Source organism: Falco punctatus (genome assembly GCF_963210335.1).
Source record: "Falco punctatus genome assembly, chromosome: 10".
NCBI classification, from domain to species: Eukaryota; Metazoa; Chordata; class Aves; order Falconiformes; family Falconidae; genus Falco; species Falco punctatus.
This window is the reverse complement of record NC_137590.1, coordinates 26556641-26578964: the sequence shown is the minus strand read 5'-3', so window position 1 is coordinate 26578964 and position 22324 is coordinate 26556641. Positions and strand designations below refer to the sequence as shown.

Sequence of the window (22324 nt, the reverse complement as noted above, 5' to 3'; positions counted from 1 at the left end):
TTCCACCCTTCTAGAGGCCTATTCTCCTGGGGTTCATTATCCCAGAAATCCAGGTCAAGAGCGGTGTTCATCTACCGCTCACTCCAAACCTCAAAACTAACTGGAATAGGTACTACATAATGTCTGCAAATTGCATGCTTCTCCACAGCATATTCTGAAGCTGAAAAGATGCCCTGAGCAGCATTAGTGCTACCACTGCAAGTACTGCAGGTGATATTCAGAGTTCTGTTTCAATAATGAACCAAAACAATCTGATCTGAGCATGGCAAACCACCACCACAGAATTGTTTACTACGAACTAGACATTTTCAAAATAGACACACAGCCAAATGCTACTCAGTTTTTGTTGCATATTAATAGACTTTAAAAAATGGCTGATGTGAGCTCTTGATGCACCAGGAAGTTCAATAGGTAGGGGTAGCCAAAATCATAGTTGCTTTTGTGGCGCTAACTCTAGTCACTCATGCCACAAAACTACAGAAGGAACATTCTCCAAGCAGGGAAGGACAGTGTTTATGTTCGTCTGTTTATTGCACCAGTGGCTGGGTCATCACAGCCTCAACAAATATTCTGTAATTAGAGTTGTTCATTTTAACAACACTAAAGAGCTCTGGGGAAATAGCTGTAAATATTTATTACCATTTCAAGACTGAAATACTCCTGCCACACTGCATCCTGCCAGGTAACCTCCTTGGCAGCTCATTTAGAGGGGAATGAAGATTTCCCTCTGAAAGAACAGCTAACACTGTGAAGCCCTTTTCATAAAGCATCATGAATCATAACCAACTGAAGACTTAAAACGAAGGCAAGGCAAGAAATACCCCACCGCTGATGTACTAGACTGGGACGTGTGAGCTCCAACTCCCAGATCTCATCTACAGCTTTGATCTTGACACAGCCAACGTGGCAGGCGGTGCCGTATCAGAGGCATCACTGAGGGGGACGCCTGTAGCTGAGGTTTCTGAATTCTTTCCATAATGCCCTGTTTTCACCTCCTTGTATGTTTGCTAAACTGGAACATTCAAGAGGAGGTTTTATACATAGATGATTCTTCAATCAAACTTGGAGATACAGGGATGTGGGTCTCCAATAAAACAGATTACATCTTTTTAAGAAAACAGCATTAGGGACGAAATCTGCTATTTTGTCCTCTCAGGAATTACTGCAGCTTTTTCTTTGAGAAATAGAAGCATAGAGCTGCTTTTGAGCAGGGGTGTGAAATACAGAAACGGTGCTATCTTACTGTAAGAAATGTGTCGTTTACTGTCCCTATGACTATCCAGCCAAATCTTTTCATTACAAGCCTCTGAGAAATGACAGTTCACTCATTCTAAAGGCCTGTTAGAATCTGGCAGCGTTGTCAAAACTCTCTCTTCTCAACACATCTTCAAAATTGGGCCTTAGATTTCTCAGGCTAGACACTCAGAAAAAGAGAAGCCTCAAATCTGATTTAAATTATTTGCATTAGCATCACGAACAAACTCTCTTGTGTTCACTCTTTACATTCCAGAGCACAAAGCCTATCTCAGCTGCTGTGTCCCAAGAGACCTTTCCCTTTCTGCAGTTCATGGTCCACAGCAGAAAACATCTTCCAAATCCTACAACTGAGGCAGTGGTCTCGCAGATAACAATACTCATACCACAGCCCTGGTTCATTCCTAGTGCTCGATCCGTTCTTTACTGAAACAGATAAAAGCTTTCAAGGGCTTAAAAATAAATAAGAAAAGAGACTTTGAAATTAAAGACTGTTCTGTAAGCATTCAAAAGGCAACACTGGCCTAACTGGTTCCCGATTTTTGCACCCTCTTTGCAATGTCATTTCTGCATCCGTGCCATTTCTCTGGTGATACACTAATAAAACAACAGCATCAACAGCTTCCCCCTGCCGCCAAACGGTTCTCAAGTCCAAATGTTGTACATTAAGGTAATAGCATTTGTCCTTTCCAAATATATGACCATCAAAGGGCAAGTGAATCATACAAGCATATAAATTATTAGTACAGCTGTAATGCATTAATACATCACTTTACATTTTAAAAACCTGCTAGTCAGGCCACTATAAATTTCATGGGAAATACACGTAATAAGCAATCTACTAAACAAATAAACCTATTTTAAACTAGCAACTATAGAATGATCCTTATTTACTTTCATACTTAACACATCGAATAAAATACTAATTTCACATTAAATAAAACAGTAATTTCTAGGAGACAAGAAATTAAAGCCTTTAAGACAGATCTAGTTAAGTGATTTTACTCCACAATTCGAAATGCTGTCTGGTAATAACTACACAAGTGGGAAAAAAAATTAGTTATCCTCACCTTGGCTATAATTAGTGTAGTTTAGCGTGAGCTGTAAATTGTACTGGTTACATTTGCAACTTAAAATCCAGTCGCCTCACCACTACTTATCAACATATATAGTTTAGTAATAGTTCACCTATTTCATTTCTATAAAAGGGAATTCTGCTAAATATGTAAAGAAGAAAATAGTTAGTAATGATGATGTATCATTGCAGTGCTAGCACAAAACTGGAGTGCTGTCAACAGCAATTGAATAAAAACTAACATGGAGGCTTCTCCTATCCTGATCAGCAATATTTAGCAGTTTTCAGTAAATTAATACCAAATGAATTCTGCTTGCGAGGCAGAAACTCTCCACGCTGGGCACACTTCAGCTGGTGAGAAGTTGCACAGAAGATGCTTCACGTGCCTCATGCCACCAACTCACTCCACCCACTGAGCCCACCCCGATGCTGCCAGGAGAAACAAACTGCCTGAGAGGTTCCAAGAAGCCAGTGCAAAACCAGGTATCGGACGTTAAACCAGAAGATTACCAAGTGAGTATCATGTTCAGATTTCCTAATGCAATAAACCGTTGAAAACATTAATGCTATCAGTGTCCACCTTGAGGCATTACTGTAAACTCCTCATATCGCAAATGGCACTAATAACACAGTGAGTGAGTACACTGAAGGTGAGAAGAATCAACACTGCAATGAAATGAGTAAGAGATTTCATAGCTGTATTTAGAAATGAACTCATTAAAGATGCAAAAAATTTAATGATTACTGCTACACTACACATGATTTTCCATTTTGATATGAATATGAGTTTATTATACTGCATTTACAGTCCAAATATCTGCCGTAGCAATTTGGTATAATTGTCTTTTCTGTTAATTTCATTAAATTACTTTCAGTGCCATAAGTGATAAAATGCTGACTCCATCCCACTGCTGACTGACAGGCACTGCTCAGTGTATCTTGTTCGCTCTCCAGATTTAAACGATGCTCACACAGTTTAAAAGCTCTGAAAGCCCTAATCCAGCAGAACTGGATGTGTTTCCTGAGGATAAGTAGCAGCCTACCTGCATGTCATGTTTTACAATATCTGTCCAGAACTCAGGAGTGTCCCAAGAATTAGGATTGCCAGAAAAATAGAGTTTACGGAATAAATTTGAAGAGGTTTGATTAAAAAAACATTAGCTTGGCAGAACAGAAGGCATTTTTAGAGAACCTTCCTGTACTACCTCTGCTTCATGTTTGTACAATGATAGCTGGAAAACTGTCTAAAGCCGCAGAGTTTAGTTCCCATGACCTCAATCGTGAAACGCAATTTCAACATTTATGGAAAAGATTAATTTAAAAATGTCCCATGCAGTTCCCTGAAATAAATTGGCTGTACTTTCAGCTAGGAAAAGTGGAAGACAGACATTTTCTCACTTGCAAATGCTGTCATCACCAAAGAAAGCACCACTGGGGAAAGGGAGCAAAAATCAGCTTTGTGGTGCCAGAAGAATTTTATTCCTGAACACCTGATTTAGGAAATACATTAGCTGGATGGCACAAAATACCCATAGAGTCATTTGGGAATTTCAGTGGAAGAGAAGAGGAAAGCTCCTCCAGATTAAACTCAAAGCAGTGAAGAAGCCTTGGCACCATCAGCAGCAGACCGAACAGGACGCAGAAGCGTTATGAGCTGCTGGGGACAGGCTACCTTTCACTCTGGTATTTGTACAGCAATTAGTGGTAAGAAGCCTGGGTTTAGAGAGATATAGAACAAATAAATACAATTAAATAAATATAGTCAGTAATGATTCTGCATTCACTACCATGATTGCTTCCATGAATGGTAATTCATGATTTCAAAAATCTCCCTTCACTCACCTTTTTTCAGGCTGAAGAATTTTAATACGTTTCTTCATCACAAAGCAAAGGCCATCACCCAAGGATGATGTTGGTGATGGAGACACACAGAGAGTTGAGCAGATGGGATAAACAGAAGTGTTCATCTGTCTCCTGTAACAAACATGTCACTATCCCCGTGTTTCTGTCATATTATTTCCATTACTAAGCACCCCTTGGTGTTACTGGTGTTAGAGGTATTAGGAGGCACAGGGACCTTTTCAGGTAAACGTACACATCCCTTCTATGGCAACACATTAATTAAAGCATACATGCAAAGCATGCACATCACCTTTGGTATGAAATACCACAGCATCTGCAGTATGCTGCTGCTTACTCTATACGCAGCAGTTGTGCAGAGCAACGCCGGCTCCCACTGTGCACACGCGTGTGTGTGTGCATGCAACACGTGCCGCAGCCGGCATGCAGGGAGCTGCGGCTGTGGCTGGAAGGCTTTCTCAGTTCTTTCAAGTTTTGCAAAATAATTTTGTGAACGGTCAAACCGCCGCGATTATTGCCAGGTATTCAGCCCAGTTCTCTCTGGGGAGATGCCTAATGTACTTGTGCCGGGAGAAAATAAAGGGTAGTTTGGAAAGAAGACAAAGTCTGGAAAAGTAAAGGAGCAATGTGAGGTTAAACAGCCTGGTAACATCAAGAAATCCTACAGATGGTTCCATTTAATATCCCAGGTCAGTGTCTTGCAGAGGTGTAGCCCTTGTGGCATCTACCGGCCAATGTGGGAGACCGCCCCTGCTTCTCATTGCAGGGTTCACGTGGGCAAACGTACGTCCACGCTCGGGGAGCAACCAGGGAGCCCTGCTCTACACACAGCTGCTGCGTAGTCATCCACGGCTTCAGCAGCAATCTCAGGATAATCAACCGGTATGAAGAAGCAGCGTGGGTGGCTCTGAAGTCAAATGCAAATCATGAGTGAATACAAATTTGAGGAAATCAAGACAGGGAAAGAGCCAGTTTCCACTTCTTTCATATATTCTGAAATTGCAATGATTGTTAATCCATTAACATATAAATCAAGGAGCTGGGCACCTTATATCAGATCAAATATTCATGAAAACAACAACGTGAAAGCTATCACCTTCAGATAAACAGACGCTGGCCTTACAGAAACACAGGGGGGGAAAGAGGGACATAGAGAAATACTTACATTTGCATATCACAAGTACATTTACATATAAAAAACCCCACGTATTTACTTAATATGCCAGTCTATCATAGCTACCAAAACATTCATTCCCATATGAAAGAGAGAGAAATACATATGGGCACATGCATGGGACCAGGATTCTTCTCACCTATCAGCAGGCACTTGTGCACCATCTCGAGAGGCATAGGTCAGAGACAGAGAAGTAAGCAGCAGCCTTTGCTCACAGGTAGTACTGAATAACCCAAGCATATTGTATCAGCTCTGCAAAACGAATGTTGTTTTGCGCCAACTATTTTAAATTCTTTAATATTAGCAACATGAAGGGCTGGTGCTTTTGGTATTTAACACTAAAGGCAGATAGATATAGATACTTTGAGCTGAACAAAAGCTACTAAAATAACCTGCAATATGTAACCTTGCAAACAAGTTTAGAGAAGCCAGTGCCTGCACGGATGACAAAACAAACAAAACTAATACAGCGCCTGGAACAATTCCTCATGAGCACCTCAGGGGCAGATTCACAAATGATGCATGTAACTGCCTCGAAAGACTTGCGGGAGCTGCCAGCTATGAGAGCTGCCTCACACCTACTCACTTGAGAAGCCACCAACCCCTTGAAAAAGCAGTGCAATTTCTGTGCCTAAATTGCTCCAGTGATCTTGCAGTCTCCCATCTGCAACTGTAGGCACCTAAACACCTTTGTAACTCTCACCAGTCACTGTGCTGGTACCTACCATCTCACATGAGAATTACTGAGCACTGCTGTCTGAAGTACCTATGGTACCTCCAAAACTGAGCCTTAGAGATCCCCGGGGTACTTTTGAGTATCTTTTTTTCTTTGGCAAAAGGCCAAAAAGGACAAACGTAAGAAGAAATAGGATGTCGTAAAACCTCAGATAATGGCCCATGAAAGCCTTAATGTAAATCTTAGTTGCAATCTTATAGCCACTAATGAGTAGCATTACTCCAATATCTGAAACATTGAGTATTAGGATTCAGGGAGTAGCGCTAGGCGTTGCTTCAGCAGTTTGTGACATCCAAATAATTATAGGGACATTTCAGGAAATTCAAAAAAGGAAGGATTTCTCTCTGGTATTCTCCCTTTACTCTCTTGTAGCCGTGGGGGCACCTTCACAAGCCCTGACCCAGCTACCAGTCAGCGGCAAGCAGGTCTTAGCTTCGTTTCAGGCAGCAGCACCTGCGATAAGCAAGGGAGAAAAGCTTCCAAAGAGCCTGCTTGCTGTTTACTTTTAAGCATTTTCTGCAAGCTCCAACTGGAACATATTGCTATTTTTGCACCAAAGTTTATGTTAAATTCATCTTGGTTTACCAAAAAATCTTAAATTACACTGTTATAATGTAAACCACTGATCTGAAAACTACACACTGGAATGTGTCCTCTTTTCTTCTCTCTCCAAAGGCTGAGCTCCAGTGATCTGCACCACCTTTTTATGGGATTAACCCATAAACCTGATACTTGTTAGTGATTTCTGAGGAATTCCTCAGATAAAAAAAAAAAACCACACCTTATTTTCAGAAAGATGTTGATTGCTTGACATCTGATATCTTGACTGCAAGGTATCTTGAAAGACAGAACGTAATTTGATGTATTCTCTAAAATGTGCACTGAGGGGGTTTTTGTGGCTTTTTGGTTTTGGAGGATTTTTTGTCAATAGCATTGTGGAAAGCTGCTGAAAGCTTTTTTAATGTTATTTTTTTTTAATCACTGCTATAGTGATAAACACAGGACCCAGAGCTACAAGTGAGTACTCAGTAGGATAATGCACATGGAATAAAAGACTATTGCATATGTATATGTGTTGTGTAAACAAGACTGTGTGCTGACAGGATTTTTGTTTCAAATAAGAAAAGCCTGGAAAAATAGGTCAGACCTTTTAAGAGCTAATTTGTACTCCCTAGTACCTTGTGTTGGCTGAATGAATCAACAACTGTTTATAATGTTGCACTTCTAGCGGCTGGTTCCATGGAAGTGGTGACAGATATTTGTCATGGCTTTCTGTCCCTACACCCAGATGTGGCTCATGGTTCCCTACCCAGCATGATGGCAAACCTCAGGCTGGCTTGCCAGGGTCACATCCAAACAGGAATTGCTGGGGAAGGTGTCCTCCCAGCACAGCAATCCCAGCTCCCGGCCACACACCCTCAGAAGCCCCATCCTGTGTTCCCAGCCGCTCTCCCATACTGCCAGCTCCCGCTGCCTGTGCCCCCGTGTCCCCCAGCCCCACAGCATACCCCAGAAACCACAACCCTTCCCTGTGCTTGGATGGCAGCTCCCCACCTGCCCCCTGAGAGCTCCATCACTTCTGCTGGCTAGGAGCACTGGGAGCAGCAGATAACAGCAGAGCGTTCGTTATCAGCTCCCTTCCATCTTTGCAGCCACAGATTTCTATGAAAGCAGGAAGAACCTGAGACGGCAGATGACTCTCTATCTCTGACAAACCTGATGGAAACTGGCCAAAGGATTAAAAAGTTACTGAGGAAGGTTGCACACTTGTCAGTCTTTCAAATGGACTGAGAAAAGAAAGTAAAACCCATTGTTTTAGTTTTGTTTTCTTAGGAAAGCAAGCAAAATATTACAAAATACTAGTAGTTCTTCTTGCATGTTACTTTGCAAATTGTGTTGAAAACTGATGCATTTACAAAATCCCATGGAACTCAAGAATATCTTTGTTAAAGATTTCTGCCAGCACCATCCCGCAGTGAACTGACTAAGGGAAGGTATCAGAGGGCTTCAGGCAGGCTCTGCAATCCATCCGCGGCTGCTTGGGTACCAAACTTCAGGGTCAGCGCTCCCCACCTTGTTCAGTGGGGATTGTGCCAACAACTAAGCAGCAAGGACAAAATGCTACATTTGTTTTGATCGCATTAAAGTCAGAAGTAGCTATTAAAAGAAGTTGCAGCAGATGACCGGGTCCAGAAGAACTACAGGCAATAAATTCACATGGCAGTTTTGTTTCAGAACTTAAGTCCTACTTATTCTTTCTTTGTCTATTCTAATTACTCCCTGATATGGAATTAATGTAGAAATCAAATTAAATGCTCAGGAAAGTGTACGAATCAGCTGGCCGAAACAAACAACTATTAAAAACAATTTGGTAAATATGTTGATTTGGAAATGCATAACCTGTTTCTGCCTGAGTGAATGTACCAACACAAAGCCGAAATGGAGATTCGTGATGCCAAGAAAGGAGCAACCTCGCTGGGTCTTACGGAGGTGCTTGATATTGGGGTGCTGGGGGCCAGGTCTCGGTGCCCCACTGCCCCCACAGAGCACCGCTGCTTGTAGATGGAGCTGAGGAGAAAGACATTCAGCTCAATATTGCCTCTTTTCTGCGAAACCTTCCCCAAAAGCACTATTACACTGAGGTGACTCCCACGGTGAACTTGTAGTGGGGATACAGCACTTGGACTACACAGATCGTCTAAACTGAGTCAACCAAAGTTAACATAAAGTGGAGATGAAAAATTGATGTTTTACACTGAGATTAGCTCAGCAAAAGCAACCATGGGTAGAGAAATTAAGTCCCAGTAGAATGGATAGGTGCCTTCTCTCTCCTCTGCATTTACAGGGAGAGAACTCTCCCATGATAACTGTTTCACAATAAATACATAAAGAAAAGAAATGGTTTTCAATACAACAAGAACTATTAATGCATTACTAACTCAGCACTGGTGACGCTTCTAAAACTCATGAAATTTTGGAAGCAAAATATGCAATAACACGGATTTTAAAAGCCCAAGTTCATTGAACACAAATGCTGCTGTCAATGCAGCAAACGCAAATGCTAGTTAAGGCAAATTAATTCTTTAAAGCTGATGACATGAATAAGCATACATAATTTTATCTCTTACAGTCTCTGTAGTCAGGAGCCATGCACAAAGCCCAGGCAGACAACAGAAGCGGTGTAACCAATACCTCCCAGACTCTCCAGTAAAGACCAGAAAGTATTTGACCTGTACCCATCCATTACCTGAGGAGCAGTGAGCAGGCAGTCAATACAGAAAGTACTCGCTATACAGAGCCCCTACAAAACGAAAAGCATGGCACATGCAGCACAATTTCCAACACGGGAACATCGCAGAAGAGTTGGAAAAAGCCCAGATGAATCCACAGATCACCACGCCACAGCCCCGCCTGCTTCTGGGTTGCAGAGCAGCTGCGTTTACTATTTCCTCAAGAAGGTGAAGAACCCCCCTGGTTTCCCAGCTCTGAGGATACAACCCCCCCGCAAGTGCTGGGGACCCACAGGAGACCCTCTCTCAAGTGACCTCACTAGCCTTTTTCTGGAATATTACTATGTCTTCTCTAGCAAAGGTAGCTTAACCAGTGAGCCAAAAAATACTCCTAAGAACAATTTTTACCGCACAATGGGATACGTACACACTAGCAAGTACTTAAAAATAATCCCTATTACACCCCATTGACAAAAACAGGCACCAGAGTCTGCATCTAAATGTCACTCTATCAACACTGTCAGTATATATTTTAAGAACAAAAAATCCATTTTTTAATCCATTTAAAACTCCATTTAATCTAAGTTTTCCAAATCCTATTGCCACCTCAGCTGTAAGAATCCACTTGTATTAAACGGAAAGCAAATAAAGTACATTCTTTGCTCCAAAGTGAGATTGCATTTCCCTTTCACATGTGGAAATTATCAAAAGTGGTTACATTCATCAAAAATAGTTTCCCTAAGGAGACTGTGGCATCAGCTAAAATGGCAGTCCTCCAATTGTTTACAAGAACAAATGCCAATATTATCATTGAGAGGAGTACTGACATAACAAAAGGGTTGTAAGTGTTACTCTGATGGGAATAAATCTTACTTTGTACAGGAATAGAGTAATAAAAGAGCTTTACTTTCCACTATGTAATTCTTATCACTTTTTTTTTCTTACATTTAAATAGTATTGAAGAGAAAGAACTATATTGTCCTGATATTAAAAAGACTCTAAAAGATGAAGGTGCCCTGTAATTAATAAACCTCTGTTTGACAAAGTACACATTCAGTGCTTAAGAGGCAAAACCATGTTATTTCTGCCAAGATATGCTGGAACACCCTGACACATGCACAGATACTGACAAGGTGGAATTCGCTGCTCGCAGCAAGTTTCACACGCACAAACTGACTTACTGTTTACTAGGGGATGGTATGAGGTAAGAAGCATGCATTTTTTAAGTTAATTACTCCCAAACTATTTTTCTACAAAAGCAAAAGTAAGGCACAAAGCCCTCAGGAGAAGCGTCGACTACGCCCGAGTAGCATTTGGTTTTCCAGGAGGTTATTTTCCATGCACCTTCTTACAGTTTATATTCTTCTAGTGCTTATTATTCAAATTTTCAATGTTCTCTTTGTCCATACAGGACTGTAGGAAATGCCACCCTGAACCAGACAGGATCCTTCAGTCTCCATCACTCGGTGCAGCCAGGCACGACCAGAGTGCACCAGACCTACATTGTGAGGGTCCTTAAAGCACCCACTTCTTGGGGTGCCAGCCCTACAGCCGGAGGGGGGTGAAGCAGCACTGACGGGTTTTGAATGAGACTTTTTTTTTTTTCTCAGTTGCTGATTGTCCCATTATTCCTAGCGCTAGGAGACAAAGCAAACAAAGAACAGTATTTCTCTTTGTTCTTTGATATTGTGTCATTTCAACAGGGTAAATGGGAACTGTCAAATAGAGAGTTTGATATTGATGATGACGATGGACTGGATTAGCAGGAAAACGATTTGATTAATGGCGAGCAAAAGGAGGATGGAATAATTAATGCCCAGAAACAAGATTTTATGGACAATGAATCACTTTAATTTTATACTTCTATCGGACTACAAATTTGATCTAATATTCTTAGGTTTCAATGAGGCATTTGACTTTATATCTTTCATTTTGATTAATAAAATATAAAATGAATATAGTGCATATGCAATAGATTTTAAATGATTAAATTGAGCAGCAATGCTTCTGATAGACTCCCATGGGGACTGATTCTCAGCCTTGCACTCAACATTTTTATCAGTAACCTGGAGGAAGTCAAAACTATCTCTGATAAAAGTTCTCAGATGGCAGCTGGGAAAGTGATGAACATCGAAGCAGGCAGGCAGATGCAGTCAAGTATCAGATCACACATCTGGAAATAAAGACTGCAGACCAGTTTTATGGGATAACAGTGTCTGTGGAGGGGAACAATGATGAAGGGTTTTGTCTGCTGAGCAGATTGCAGCTTCCACAAGTAGGAGAAGCATTGTAGCTTCAGGAGATGTTAATCTTGCTTCTCTTGACTATACCAAAGTCTGCAGAGTAAACTTACTCTAAAAAAAATAAATCTTGGAAGCAGAGGTGAGTAATCAGATCAGTAGGAACTCCTACAGGAGTTAATTCAACTCACATATGAGGAGATCAGCATTACAACAAAAAATTATATTACACCTGACACTGATGCCGATTTTCCTGATGAACCAGGAAAACCAGACCAGCTCTGGAGGCTGCAGTTCCAGAGGGACATCAGACTAGAAAGACTTCAAAGAGGACTCAAAAGAACGACAAAATATGTGGAAAAGATGCCTTTGACAGAACCATCTGAGAACTCAAAGCAAAAGGCAAGACTTGAACACAGTGTAGACATAGCTATGCATGGAAAAGAGGTTTTGAAGCTCTTCAGCCTCGTATACAGAATGACTAGAAAATGAAGCGAGACACATTCAGTTTTAAAATTATATACATTTTGAAACACGATAGTAACACCCTTATTCACCAACAATTATGGTGAACTGCTCAGCCCCTGAAAAATTTTAATTAGGATGGCATAGTCTTGTAAAGGTTACCCAGAGCTGCCACGATTGTACCAGCCACTAAAACAAAGAGAAATCTTACCGCCCACCTTATGCAGAAGACAAATTTGACATCATGACTCCTTTGTGACCTAAATGCCTAGAAATCTCTAACCAATACAATTTTTTCCCCATATTCTGTACTCCTCCTTATGGCCAATCACTGCCCTACTTGCAATATTCTTTTGGATGTGAGATGCTGCAGGTGCTCAGGAACAATCCAGCCTGGTCCACAGGCTTTGTATGTGCCTTCTCAGTAAAACATCAAGGTGTCTCAGACCTCTTGGTAGGTGACAAGCTGGTAAAATTACTTGTGAAAATAAGTCAATAATTTCATATTAATTGTGTGACAGGAGTCCATAAGCTTTTTCTAGGTATTTCATTAGCAAAAAAAAACAACAAAACAAAACAAAAACAAAAACAAACAAAAAAAAAGAGGTATGGAAAATAATGCGCTTTTTTAATAGCAGTAGAGCTAAAACAGCATCCCATAAAATGTCTGATCAACACTCCCACTTTTTGCCTAGCAAAAGACCACTGCCTGTAGCCAATTTAGAATCCAAGCTCCACTCCTCCAGTAAGTCAAATTTTTGGTTTTAAATAGCAATTAATTTTAGATACCAAACCTTGCATGGGGAAATATATTGATAAAATCAGCAGGTTGCAGATCAAAAAACATCTCTACTACTAACAAAGTAGTAGCAAAGTACAAGCAAAAGCTGGGCAATTTCAAGTATGTTTATGGACTGCCAATCAAGGAGGGGCAGCATTTTCAAGTCTACTTTTATGTCAATATCTAATTCTGCATCTACACTCATTGCAAAAAACAAACAAACAAACAAACAAAAACCCCCAGGATTTGAGACTTCCAGAGTTGGTGGGCATCAATAGAATCAGACAACCCTACCTGAGCATACTGAACTGCTACAGCAATCAAGCTGTACTGGTATTTAAATCATTCTGCCAAGATGTTTTACCACAAGGTCAGAGAAGCATTTTTAAAATTACAGTATCATGGAAGTACAGAGCAGAATACGCTATAACCAAAAATAATCAATTTTAAGGATTTCTGAAAACTACCCCTCAAAATTTCAGCCTAAAGATCTCACATCAAAGACATACTACCACAACAGAAAACTGTAAACATGCATTCCCTTTCTTAACTAGCCATGACCCTTATAAAATCCAATTTTTCGTCACTGATACATTCATCGGCCAAGGCTACTCATCAAATTAAAAGAAAACACAAAGAAAGAACCAGGCGAGTCTGTAATGGTTGCTTTTAAATCAGCTTTTCAGAACTTCAGTGACAAACAAAATCATACAATCTAAGTCATTTTATTATTTTCAAAACAAAGACCAACTATTTGGTAACAAACTGTTCCCAAGGATAAACTTCCATTCTTCAGCTCCCTTCTGACCATTTTTACATTGGTTGCCAACATATTTTGCTGGCCTCAGTTATGTCTTTGTTTAAGAAATAACATGGAAAACTAATACATCTTTGTTTCCTATTCCTTTGGCATCTGGTTTTGACATTTTAATATCCATGCATTTAAATGTTTAGCCTTTCTTTTGACTTACTAAATCTGTCTCTTAGCATAGTGAGTTACACATATTTATGTAACAATCTTCTTGCATTATCCCAGCTAGCAACCATATAAGGTTTGATTTACAAAATCCATACCTCTCAAACACAGAGCAACAATTTATTTACAGACTTTTTACTTATTTTCAGCTAAAAACACTGCAGTGAGATCATCGTGTTGCTGAACAGCAGAGGGATGCAGGATAGTTCTGCTGCTTTTTTATTACCTGGTATACAGATGGATTTTAATTTATATTGGCTTGCTTCAGGAATTTTTTATCACCACCCATCTGCATCAGCACTTAGCAAAACACATGATCAGTAGGTAGGTATATCATGTACAAAGACTTTCCTAGAGAGCAACCAAAATCACTAGATTCAACATAGAGGCTTTTTTGTCATAATAAGGAAAACGCACACACACAAAGGCAATTCAGGAGAATTTTTTTTTAAAAAAAGCTACTGCTTCTTCCCCAGCTGATGCATTAAACCTGATGATAACACCTGAACACTGGAGAACATGCCCAGAAAAATTACATTCCTTGTTGCCCATCTTGCATAGTTTTTCCTCTGATTTCTCCCATTGTATTCTTCCTATTCAAAGTCAGTAGGTATCAGCCTGGGTACTTCCCTTAAAAGACCAACACCGGTACATTGCTTACAGGTGATAAAATGATAGACAAGGTATTATAGATTGTTTAGCAATGTGTGGTGGAGAAAATGTGGGAACTGGCACTGTCTTCTAAGTCTGGATGTTTATTTCCTCCATGTTCAAACGTTCTTTCATTTTCCCTTCCTTCCTCCTCCTATGCTTCCAGGATCCAGAAAGGAATTTTCCCTGATTTAGCCTCAAGATCAAATAGAAATATTATGAGTGTTACATTTGCTATACACACTGTATATACCTCATACCTGAAAAAGTAACTGTTATTTAAATATTAATAACATAGTAACTTCTTTTCACCCAAAAGGGGCCCATAGTGGTTGTATCTTCAGACTTGCATTTTCTGCAGTAACTCCTTTAAAAGGAAGAAGTCAAACTGAGTCACTTATAGCTCCTCTTGAGAGGCCCTTAAAAGCATCACCTGTGTTCAAAGATGCACTCCAGGCACCTATCAGCATCCTATCTCCATTTCAGACTTTAAGAGCATTACCGGCCTTTCTTCTTGTGACAATAATTATGAGGTGCAGATGTTCCCTTTGTATAGTTCTGCATGTATGTAGGACTGCCACTAAAATTTCAGTTCAGAGCCTGGACTTTGCTCTCGTTTGCTTCTTTTTCAATTCCAAATGTTTTGTTATCGACCTTTTCAAATCAAAAACTATTGAAAGTTATGTTTAAGCAGAAAGAATGGAAGACCCTGCTGGTTTTTTTTCATAACATTGGTTCATTACTCTCTTGATAAACTCTGAGGATTCATTCGTGGCATCTAAAAATTTTTGCTGTGGATCGCTGTTTTGTGTGTATTTGGGTTTTAGGCAGGGCAGGAAGAGAGTAAGGGAGGTATTGCTAAGCAGCTTATGGGCGTGAGGGTATAGGCTTCACCAACATTGGAAAGAGAGAAAGTTCACAGCAGTTGCCTGTCTCCTGCTCAACTCCTCGTGGAGCTGCCAACCTAGCCTGAATGGAGAAGACAGGGTAAGAGTGATCACGGGCAAGACCATTAGCTGAAAAACAAGGATAAAACCTTTCTATCATACACATACATGATCCAGCAATGACTACAGAAGCCTCAAACGCTCTAGTGACAGGGGCCACCAAATGAAGCTCTTTGAAGGGTGGATAAAGGATCATTTAGCCTAGCGTGAGCCCAAGCAGAACCCCACGGCCTCAGAGGAGGCTGCAGAGAAAGGGGATGCATCACCCAGGCCACAGTGGTGGATGTTCCTCCTTTCTGGTCCTTCATACAGCTGTGCTGTCACCTTCCCAAAGGCAGCCTCTGATCGAGCACCTCTCACTCAGGCAGGCACAGCGCTATCTGCCCGGCTCTGTCCCAATCTACTTCATCCGGAGGTTTTTTTCTATTCTTTTCTCTTTTTTGGTAGGAAAACTCCTGCGCACCTTCAACTCAAGGATACAAGTGTTATTTCCTGGAATTTTTTAAAACTAACTTCTAGATGTGTTTGCCTTTTCTTCATGAACCTGACCCTTAATTTCTGAGTCACAACCTCAGGCACAAAGACCAGCTCTGCCAACAGTACTGCAACTGCTTCAGCAGCAAACTGCTCTGTGTGAGATGTACAGGAACTGGTTTTCCTGTATCTTCTACTTCTCTAACTAAACACCCTCATCAGGAATGTTTTTCCATGGGGTGTTTTAGCAGAGAAATGCCCTAAATCCAAAGCCCACCACTGCTCTCCCACCTTGCTAGTCGGAAGGCAGTGCCTTACGAGATCAGCAGTAAAATGCAGAGTCGTTCAGTAAGTGCAGTAGTTCCTTCCTTGCACCCAGCAGAAGGGAGTTAAACCAGTACCTAACCACTTAAATGCTCTTTTTATTTTTTTTTTTAATGAAATGTTGACGTGTTCGGACATTGAAGCCTGAATTCAAACTTATGCAAATATCATCGGTATTTACTTCAGGAGAAACAACCATTCCCACATGACTAAGAAAAGGCCATAAACAGAAAATTACTCCCAGCCCCCTTCCTCTTGTTCATCAACCTGACCTCAAGCAAGTGTGAAACATTCCAGAAAGTAGTGCGGTGAAGATTAGGAGGATACAACGTTTCCAATATGCTACCGGATGACTGAACATGACTGAAAATAAGATTGGAAAGTTCTTCTCTAACCATAGGTCTCCAACAGCCAGCCAGCATTGCTTACAGGCAAAACATGGGCACCCTTCAACCTCATCTGAGATACCAGCTGCTTCTCTTGATCTACAGAGAACCGTTTCATCAAGGTGGTTTCAGTATGCATGAACTTAAAGCATTCTGTACCTATCAGAATGCTAAACTCAGATTATTTATTATCAGCTAATGCAGGGAGTAACTCAGATCCAGGAAAGCAGTGAAAGAAGGTAACTTGTGACCAGTGGATGGATGCCAAGCGTACCCATCAAATCCTCATCCTCCCAAAGCAGCATTGGTTTGCATGCTCCCGGTGGCCTAACCTTTCCACCCACACTGTAGATTCCTCTTTTGTTTTGAATAAAATGAGACAGAATTTGAACTTTTCGCTGTTCTTTCACAGGGTAGCTGAGATACCTGCACATACTTTGGTCTGCTGAGATAATCAGACAGAACATTAAAAGAGCAACGTGACCAACCTGAAACTATTGATTTCCTAAAATGCTGGACTGCTAGTTCTGGACAGCAGCCACAGCAGGTATCGAGTGCCTTTGTCCTCACTAATTTCCTCAAGGTGGAGCTGGATCCAGGGATGATGCCCTGGTACGCTTGCAGCCCTCACCTCTGTGGCAGCTCCTTTGGCAATGGAAACACCACACCGACTGTACGCTTCCAGATGTGCCAGTTCTGGTGCTTTTTGTGGAATTTCAGGAGCTGAGAATCCAGCCCAGGCAGCTGCCATCCATCGACAGCCGTGGTCCATAGGAGGTGGGGCTGGCAGTTTAGCAGCTGGCACGGAGCACTCTCCGAGTTGTTCAATCGAAGCTCCAGCTGCGAGAAGCAGCCACTGCACTGGAGGTGTCGTTATTGTTTTTGAAATTGTTGTTAATTAAGGTGAGATCTCACTGTGCTAGTGTTCAGCAGATGTAGGAAGAAACGGACCTTTCCCTGACAAGTTCATCACTCAAACAGGCTACACAAGCAAGCACAAAGGGCGACGGCATACATAAAAGGTATATTTTAACGTTTCTGAAGATTTTATTTCCCCAGCCCTGCCACTTGCAGCCCCTCTGATCAGTTGATTAAACTCATGGGCAACACAACTGCGAGCAATGCTCCTCTTCCTCCATTTTACTCAAACAATAGTGCCATGTGTATTTACCAGCCGACAGATCCGCTGAGACCAGATCAGCTTTCAATAGTGCCCTTTCAAAGTTACACCCGTTTCAGAAACCGCCTCTCTCTTCTCTCCACCAAGGAAAATGATTGCCCAGGGTTCATGCTTCTGTTTCACCAGGGAGTTTCACCTGGCTGGAGCATGGTAGGAGTCAACCTAAAACCCCACGTGCCCTCATTTGTTTTCTGGCTCATTACTTTTATCTTTCTTGACAGATATAGTCAGTTTAACTGAATTTTTGCACTCATTCTTCTATATTCCATCAGAAATCACAGTTCTGTACTTCTAACTAGAGTGGACAATGTAATTTTATTTTCCACCTGAATTCAGGTGGTCCTGGGGATGACATACTGAGGAAATTAATGATTAACTCCGCTCTGTCACTGAGCAGTTCTGTATGTAAGCAGCTAAAGAAGCATAAAATACTTCTGAAGTCAAAATTAAAGCTTCTCACCTGCTGTTGGAAAGCTCATCACTCTGTACTCGATGTCAACAGCGTCTCAAGACACCGACAAGCACTGAGGTCTGGTTCTGAGCCCCTAACACAGAGATAACCCATCTCTCTGCTCCCACTGCCTGGTAGCCCAACGTCTCATCCTGTCAGCATCTCTTCTCGGGGAGATCTTTTCCCTTTGTCCTGAATTTTTATTGAGGTCAAAGGAAATTTTGTTACCCTAGCCATTTAAAATCGTCTCAGGGATCAGGAGACTTTTGAGTTGGCTTCTGAAGCACTAGCATCAGAGTACAACTTCTCTCTTTACGCTCCGTGCCCTGAGTTCCCTGCTTCATCTTCACACACAGCAATGCCGTGTGTTGCACATAAACCCAACAGAAGAACCAAGCATTCATCTGTGAGCGTGTACAGACGGACGGACACAATTATCCCACAGATGCAAATATTCCCCAGCAGAGAAAACTGTAGTAAAAACGGTGCATGACAAATGCTATTCCCAGTGTTTAATGCATCAGGTAACGTCCCTTGGACTTCACGGCAGTAGACCTGCTCTATGAACCATATACATCACAGTCATACTCACAGAAAGCAGTAAAAGCATGTTCGCTTAACAGAAATCCAGAACTACACATAGACTGCTCTATGTAAACATACAGAAGTTAACCTTCTTAGACAAAATTAATATTCTTGATTGAAAATTTGGCTCTGCTAGGTGTTTTGCCCCTGACTTCATGGCAGACAGCATTTCATGCACTCCCTCTCGCTGAAAGGCAGAGCTTTTTCGGTTGATGGCCATCCAGTTTCTGCACCTTAGCCATTGTTTACTGATAAACACTGCATAGGACTAATAAACTTCTACCTGCAATTTCAGCTCAAAGCTATTAATTACAACAGATTACATTAATGTAACTAATCAGTTGTCTAAAATTCCCAGGCAATACCCATCAGTGACAGGATTTTCCACCATGGGTGCTATGCATACTGCTATTATGCGCTTTGGCTTCTTGACACTGTGGTAGTTTCTCACCTCTTTTTTCCCAAGCTGTAGGCTATAGGTACCTACAGATATGTTTTTGAACTCTGTTGGATTTCCTCACTTAACAGTGAGATGATGGCCGTGTCATAAAGACACACAGACCACAAAGGAGCAAACAGAATAATAACACTTTTCATTCTATTCCTGAATCTAGCAATCGAGTGTGAAGGGGTGCCTTGTTGCATTGTCAGAAATACCTCAGCCTTTAAAAATCAGTTCCAAGAGGCTGGCTAGCTACAAGTGAAGGCACATTTCATAATTCAGACATGGCACGAAACTTCATGTGAAATCCAGCCTGAACTGACAAGCACAGGTAAAAATTCAGGCATTAGCCTCTGATCACGGGTCAATTTATCTTACAGAGATAAATCAAACGGCAGTATTTACACGCTCAGAACAAGTCATGAAGTATGAAGCACTGTACCACCAGCCTCCAACCTGCAAATGAGAAACCTTATTATATTATGACCGTAAAACTGACATCCATCCTATACGATTACTGTACATTCACGTTAACAGCTTTGAAATGTGGATCCGCATCCATACTCTTTTCTTAAGCCCATGGGAGTAATCTAGCCGTACATCCATTTTAGCCTCTTCCAATTACTTCAGCATAGCCTTAGATTATATTTGGCACCTATATCTGGCACATACAATAACTACTAGCAACAGTAATCATTTCTGCATTGAGGTCACCAGCGTATCGACTGCTGTAGGAAGTGAGGAGTGCGCAGAATGCTGCCTGGCTCAAAAAGTGAAGGGAAATCGGAAGACTCTAACCCCGAATATAACCCCAAAATTGTAGCTCTCAGCTACATTTGAGATGCTGTGCTGAGACCTGGGCAGTGCCTGCCCTCTGCTCACCCCTCCGTACCTGCCCCCTGCTCGCCCTTGCGTACCTGCCCTCGCCGCTCCGCGCCTGCCCCCTGCCCCCCCGCGCCTCACGCAGCCCCCCTCGCTCCACACGCTCCCCGGCTGGAACAAAAGCCTCCGCCCGCCCCTCTTGCCCCGCGAGGAACGAGCCCGATCCCCGCCGGCCCGTCCCACGGGAAAGCCGCTACGCGCGTTGGCCGGGGAGGGCAGGGAGGCAGGGGCCGCCGCGCAGGCAGCCTGCGGGGAAGGGCCCCGAGCCCCCGCGTCCCCCGCCGTAGAGCAGCCCCGGTGGCGGGAGCGGCGGGGCGAGGGCGCCGCAGACAATGAGGCAGAGCCGGGCTCTGCCCGCCGGCGGTGCCGCACGGCGCCGGCAGCCCGCCCGGTGCCGCTCCCGCCGCGGCGGCCCCGCTGCTATTGCAGCCGGTGAGGCAGCTCCGCGGGCGGCGGCAGCTCCGCGCCGGGAAGCCCGAGCCTCCCCGCAGGGCGGTGACAGCGCGGCTCCGTGACGGGCACGGCTCCCGGTGTCGGGCGCGGCTCCTGGTGACGGCCGTGCTCCCGGTGTCGGGCACGGCTCCCGGTGTCGGGCACGGCTCCCGGTGACGGCCGTGCTCCCGCCGCCCGCCCCCGCGCCCCCGCCGCGCTCCTTACCCGGCTCGGCCCGGGCGCTCGGCAGGACGGCGACGATCCCCCCCAGCAGCAGGACGGCGGCGGCCAGGCCCGCTCCGCCGCCCGCCGGCGGGGCGCAGCGCGGGGCCGCGGTGCCGGGCGCTCGGCCGGGCCCTACGGGGCGCGCCCCGCTCCGCCCGCCGCCCGCCGCCCGCCGCCACATCCCCGCGCCTCGCACGGCCCCGCCGCGGCTCAGCGGGCGGCGCTGCCCATCGCCGCGCCGGGCTCTAGAGCAGCGGCTGCGCGGGCAGGCGGCGGCGGCGGCGGAGGAGCGGGGGCCCCCGCATGCTGCCGGCGGCTCTGCCCGGGCGCCCGCCGCGGCCGCAGGACGGCGGTGCCGGTGCCCCTTAACGGCGGCGGCGGCGCGGCCCCTCTGGCTTCGGCGCGCAGAGCGCCGCGGAAGGGAGCTTCATCCACAAAGGGCTCGCGTCGCCGCCAGTCCCGGCCCCGCTCCCCGCCCTCCGAGCGCGGGGAGGCGGGGAGCGGAGGCGGCGCTGCCGGGGCCGCGGGGACCCCCTCCGCCGCCCCGCCGGGCGCCCGGCCCCCCGCGCCCGCCCGGCCCGCTCCGCTCCGCCCCGCCGGGGCCGCTGTCGAGCGGTCGCCGGGGCAGGGGGGCCGCGGGGGCGGGCAGGGCGCCGGGCAAACGGGCGGTGCGAGGGAGCCGCGGCCCTGCGTGCCCCGGGGGCCGCCGCCAGACCCCGGCCCGAGCCCCCCTCAGCCCCGGCTCCCCCTTCAGCTGTAAAGCCACGCCCTTGGCAGGGGTCCTGTGACCCGGCAAGATTCAAGCTGCCCCCTGCTCAGCCTGGGGGCACCTGCTGCCAGCCGAGGTACCGCTGGCACATTTGGGACGCCGCCAACCGGCCCTGGCCAGCCGCGGGGCCAGCGGCAGCCCGAGCCCCCCCTCCGCAGCAGCTCGGGGGACGGCGAAGCTGGGGCGCCCGGGGGCTCGGCCGCAGGGCAGCCACCTCCCCGGCCTCCGGCGCGTAAACCTCCCTCGGCCGCTCGCTGCCGGACCTCCCGGCTGAAAAGGGAGCTTCGAAGGACTGAGGTTTGCCTCTGCGCTGCGCAAAGGCACGCCAGGAGGCCAGCGGGCACAGCAAACTGTTACGGACATCCGAGGTGAGCCCAGCAAGAGGCAGAAGCTGCCTCGGTCACGGCCAGAGCAAACATCACGGCAATTCGTTCAGGGTTTTCCGTACTTAGTTTTGCCAGCAGAGGTAACGTCAGTTCTTTATTCTAGTACCAGTTCTGGCACTGCTTCCTTGGGCTCTTTCACTCCCCAGACCGTGTCTGCGAGCACCAGCGCCGGCGGGAGCAGCACAGCGAAGGTGGGCTGGGGGCAGAGCGTGCTCCGGGCCCCCGAGAGCCCACCGTGAGCGGGTGCAGCATCGCCTACATAGGGGAAAGCTGCCCCGGCCTCCCGGCAGCTCCAGCACAAAAGAAGAAGTCATCTCCCCGATCAATTCCCAACAGCCAGGTTTGAGGCGGAGCAAGCCCCCGCCTGGGCTGGCAACGGCCCCCCAGCCTGTGCCCGGC

The 22324-nt window shown here is 44.9% G+C and overlaps 1 protein-coding gene across 6 annotated transcripts in view; it reads right to left on the bottom strand.

Moving 5' to 3' along the window:
- KIAA1549L (KIAA1549 like) overlaps positions 1–21340 on the bottom strand; it is a 143331-nt gene extending 121991 nt beyond the window's left edge. For all 6 annotated transcript variants that reach the window (XR_013930966.1, XM_080405834.1, XM_080405833.1 and 3 more), the window contains exon 1: positions 20771–21340. Coding sequence is in view for 5 of the 6 variants with exons in the window: in XM_080405834.1 (XP_080261960.1) it covers positions 20771–20951 (181 nt within the window). In the remaining variant the exon portion in view is untranslated. The remainder of the gene's footprint in view (positions 1–20770) is intronic.
- Positions 21341–22324: the final 984 nt, after the last annotated feature.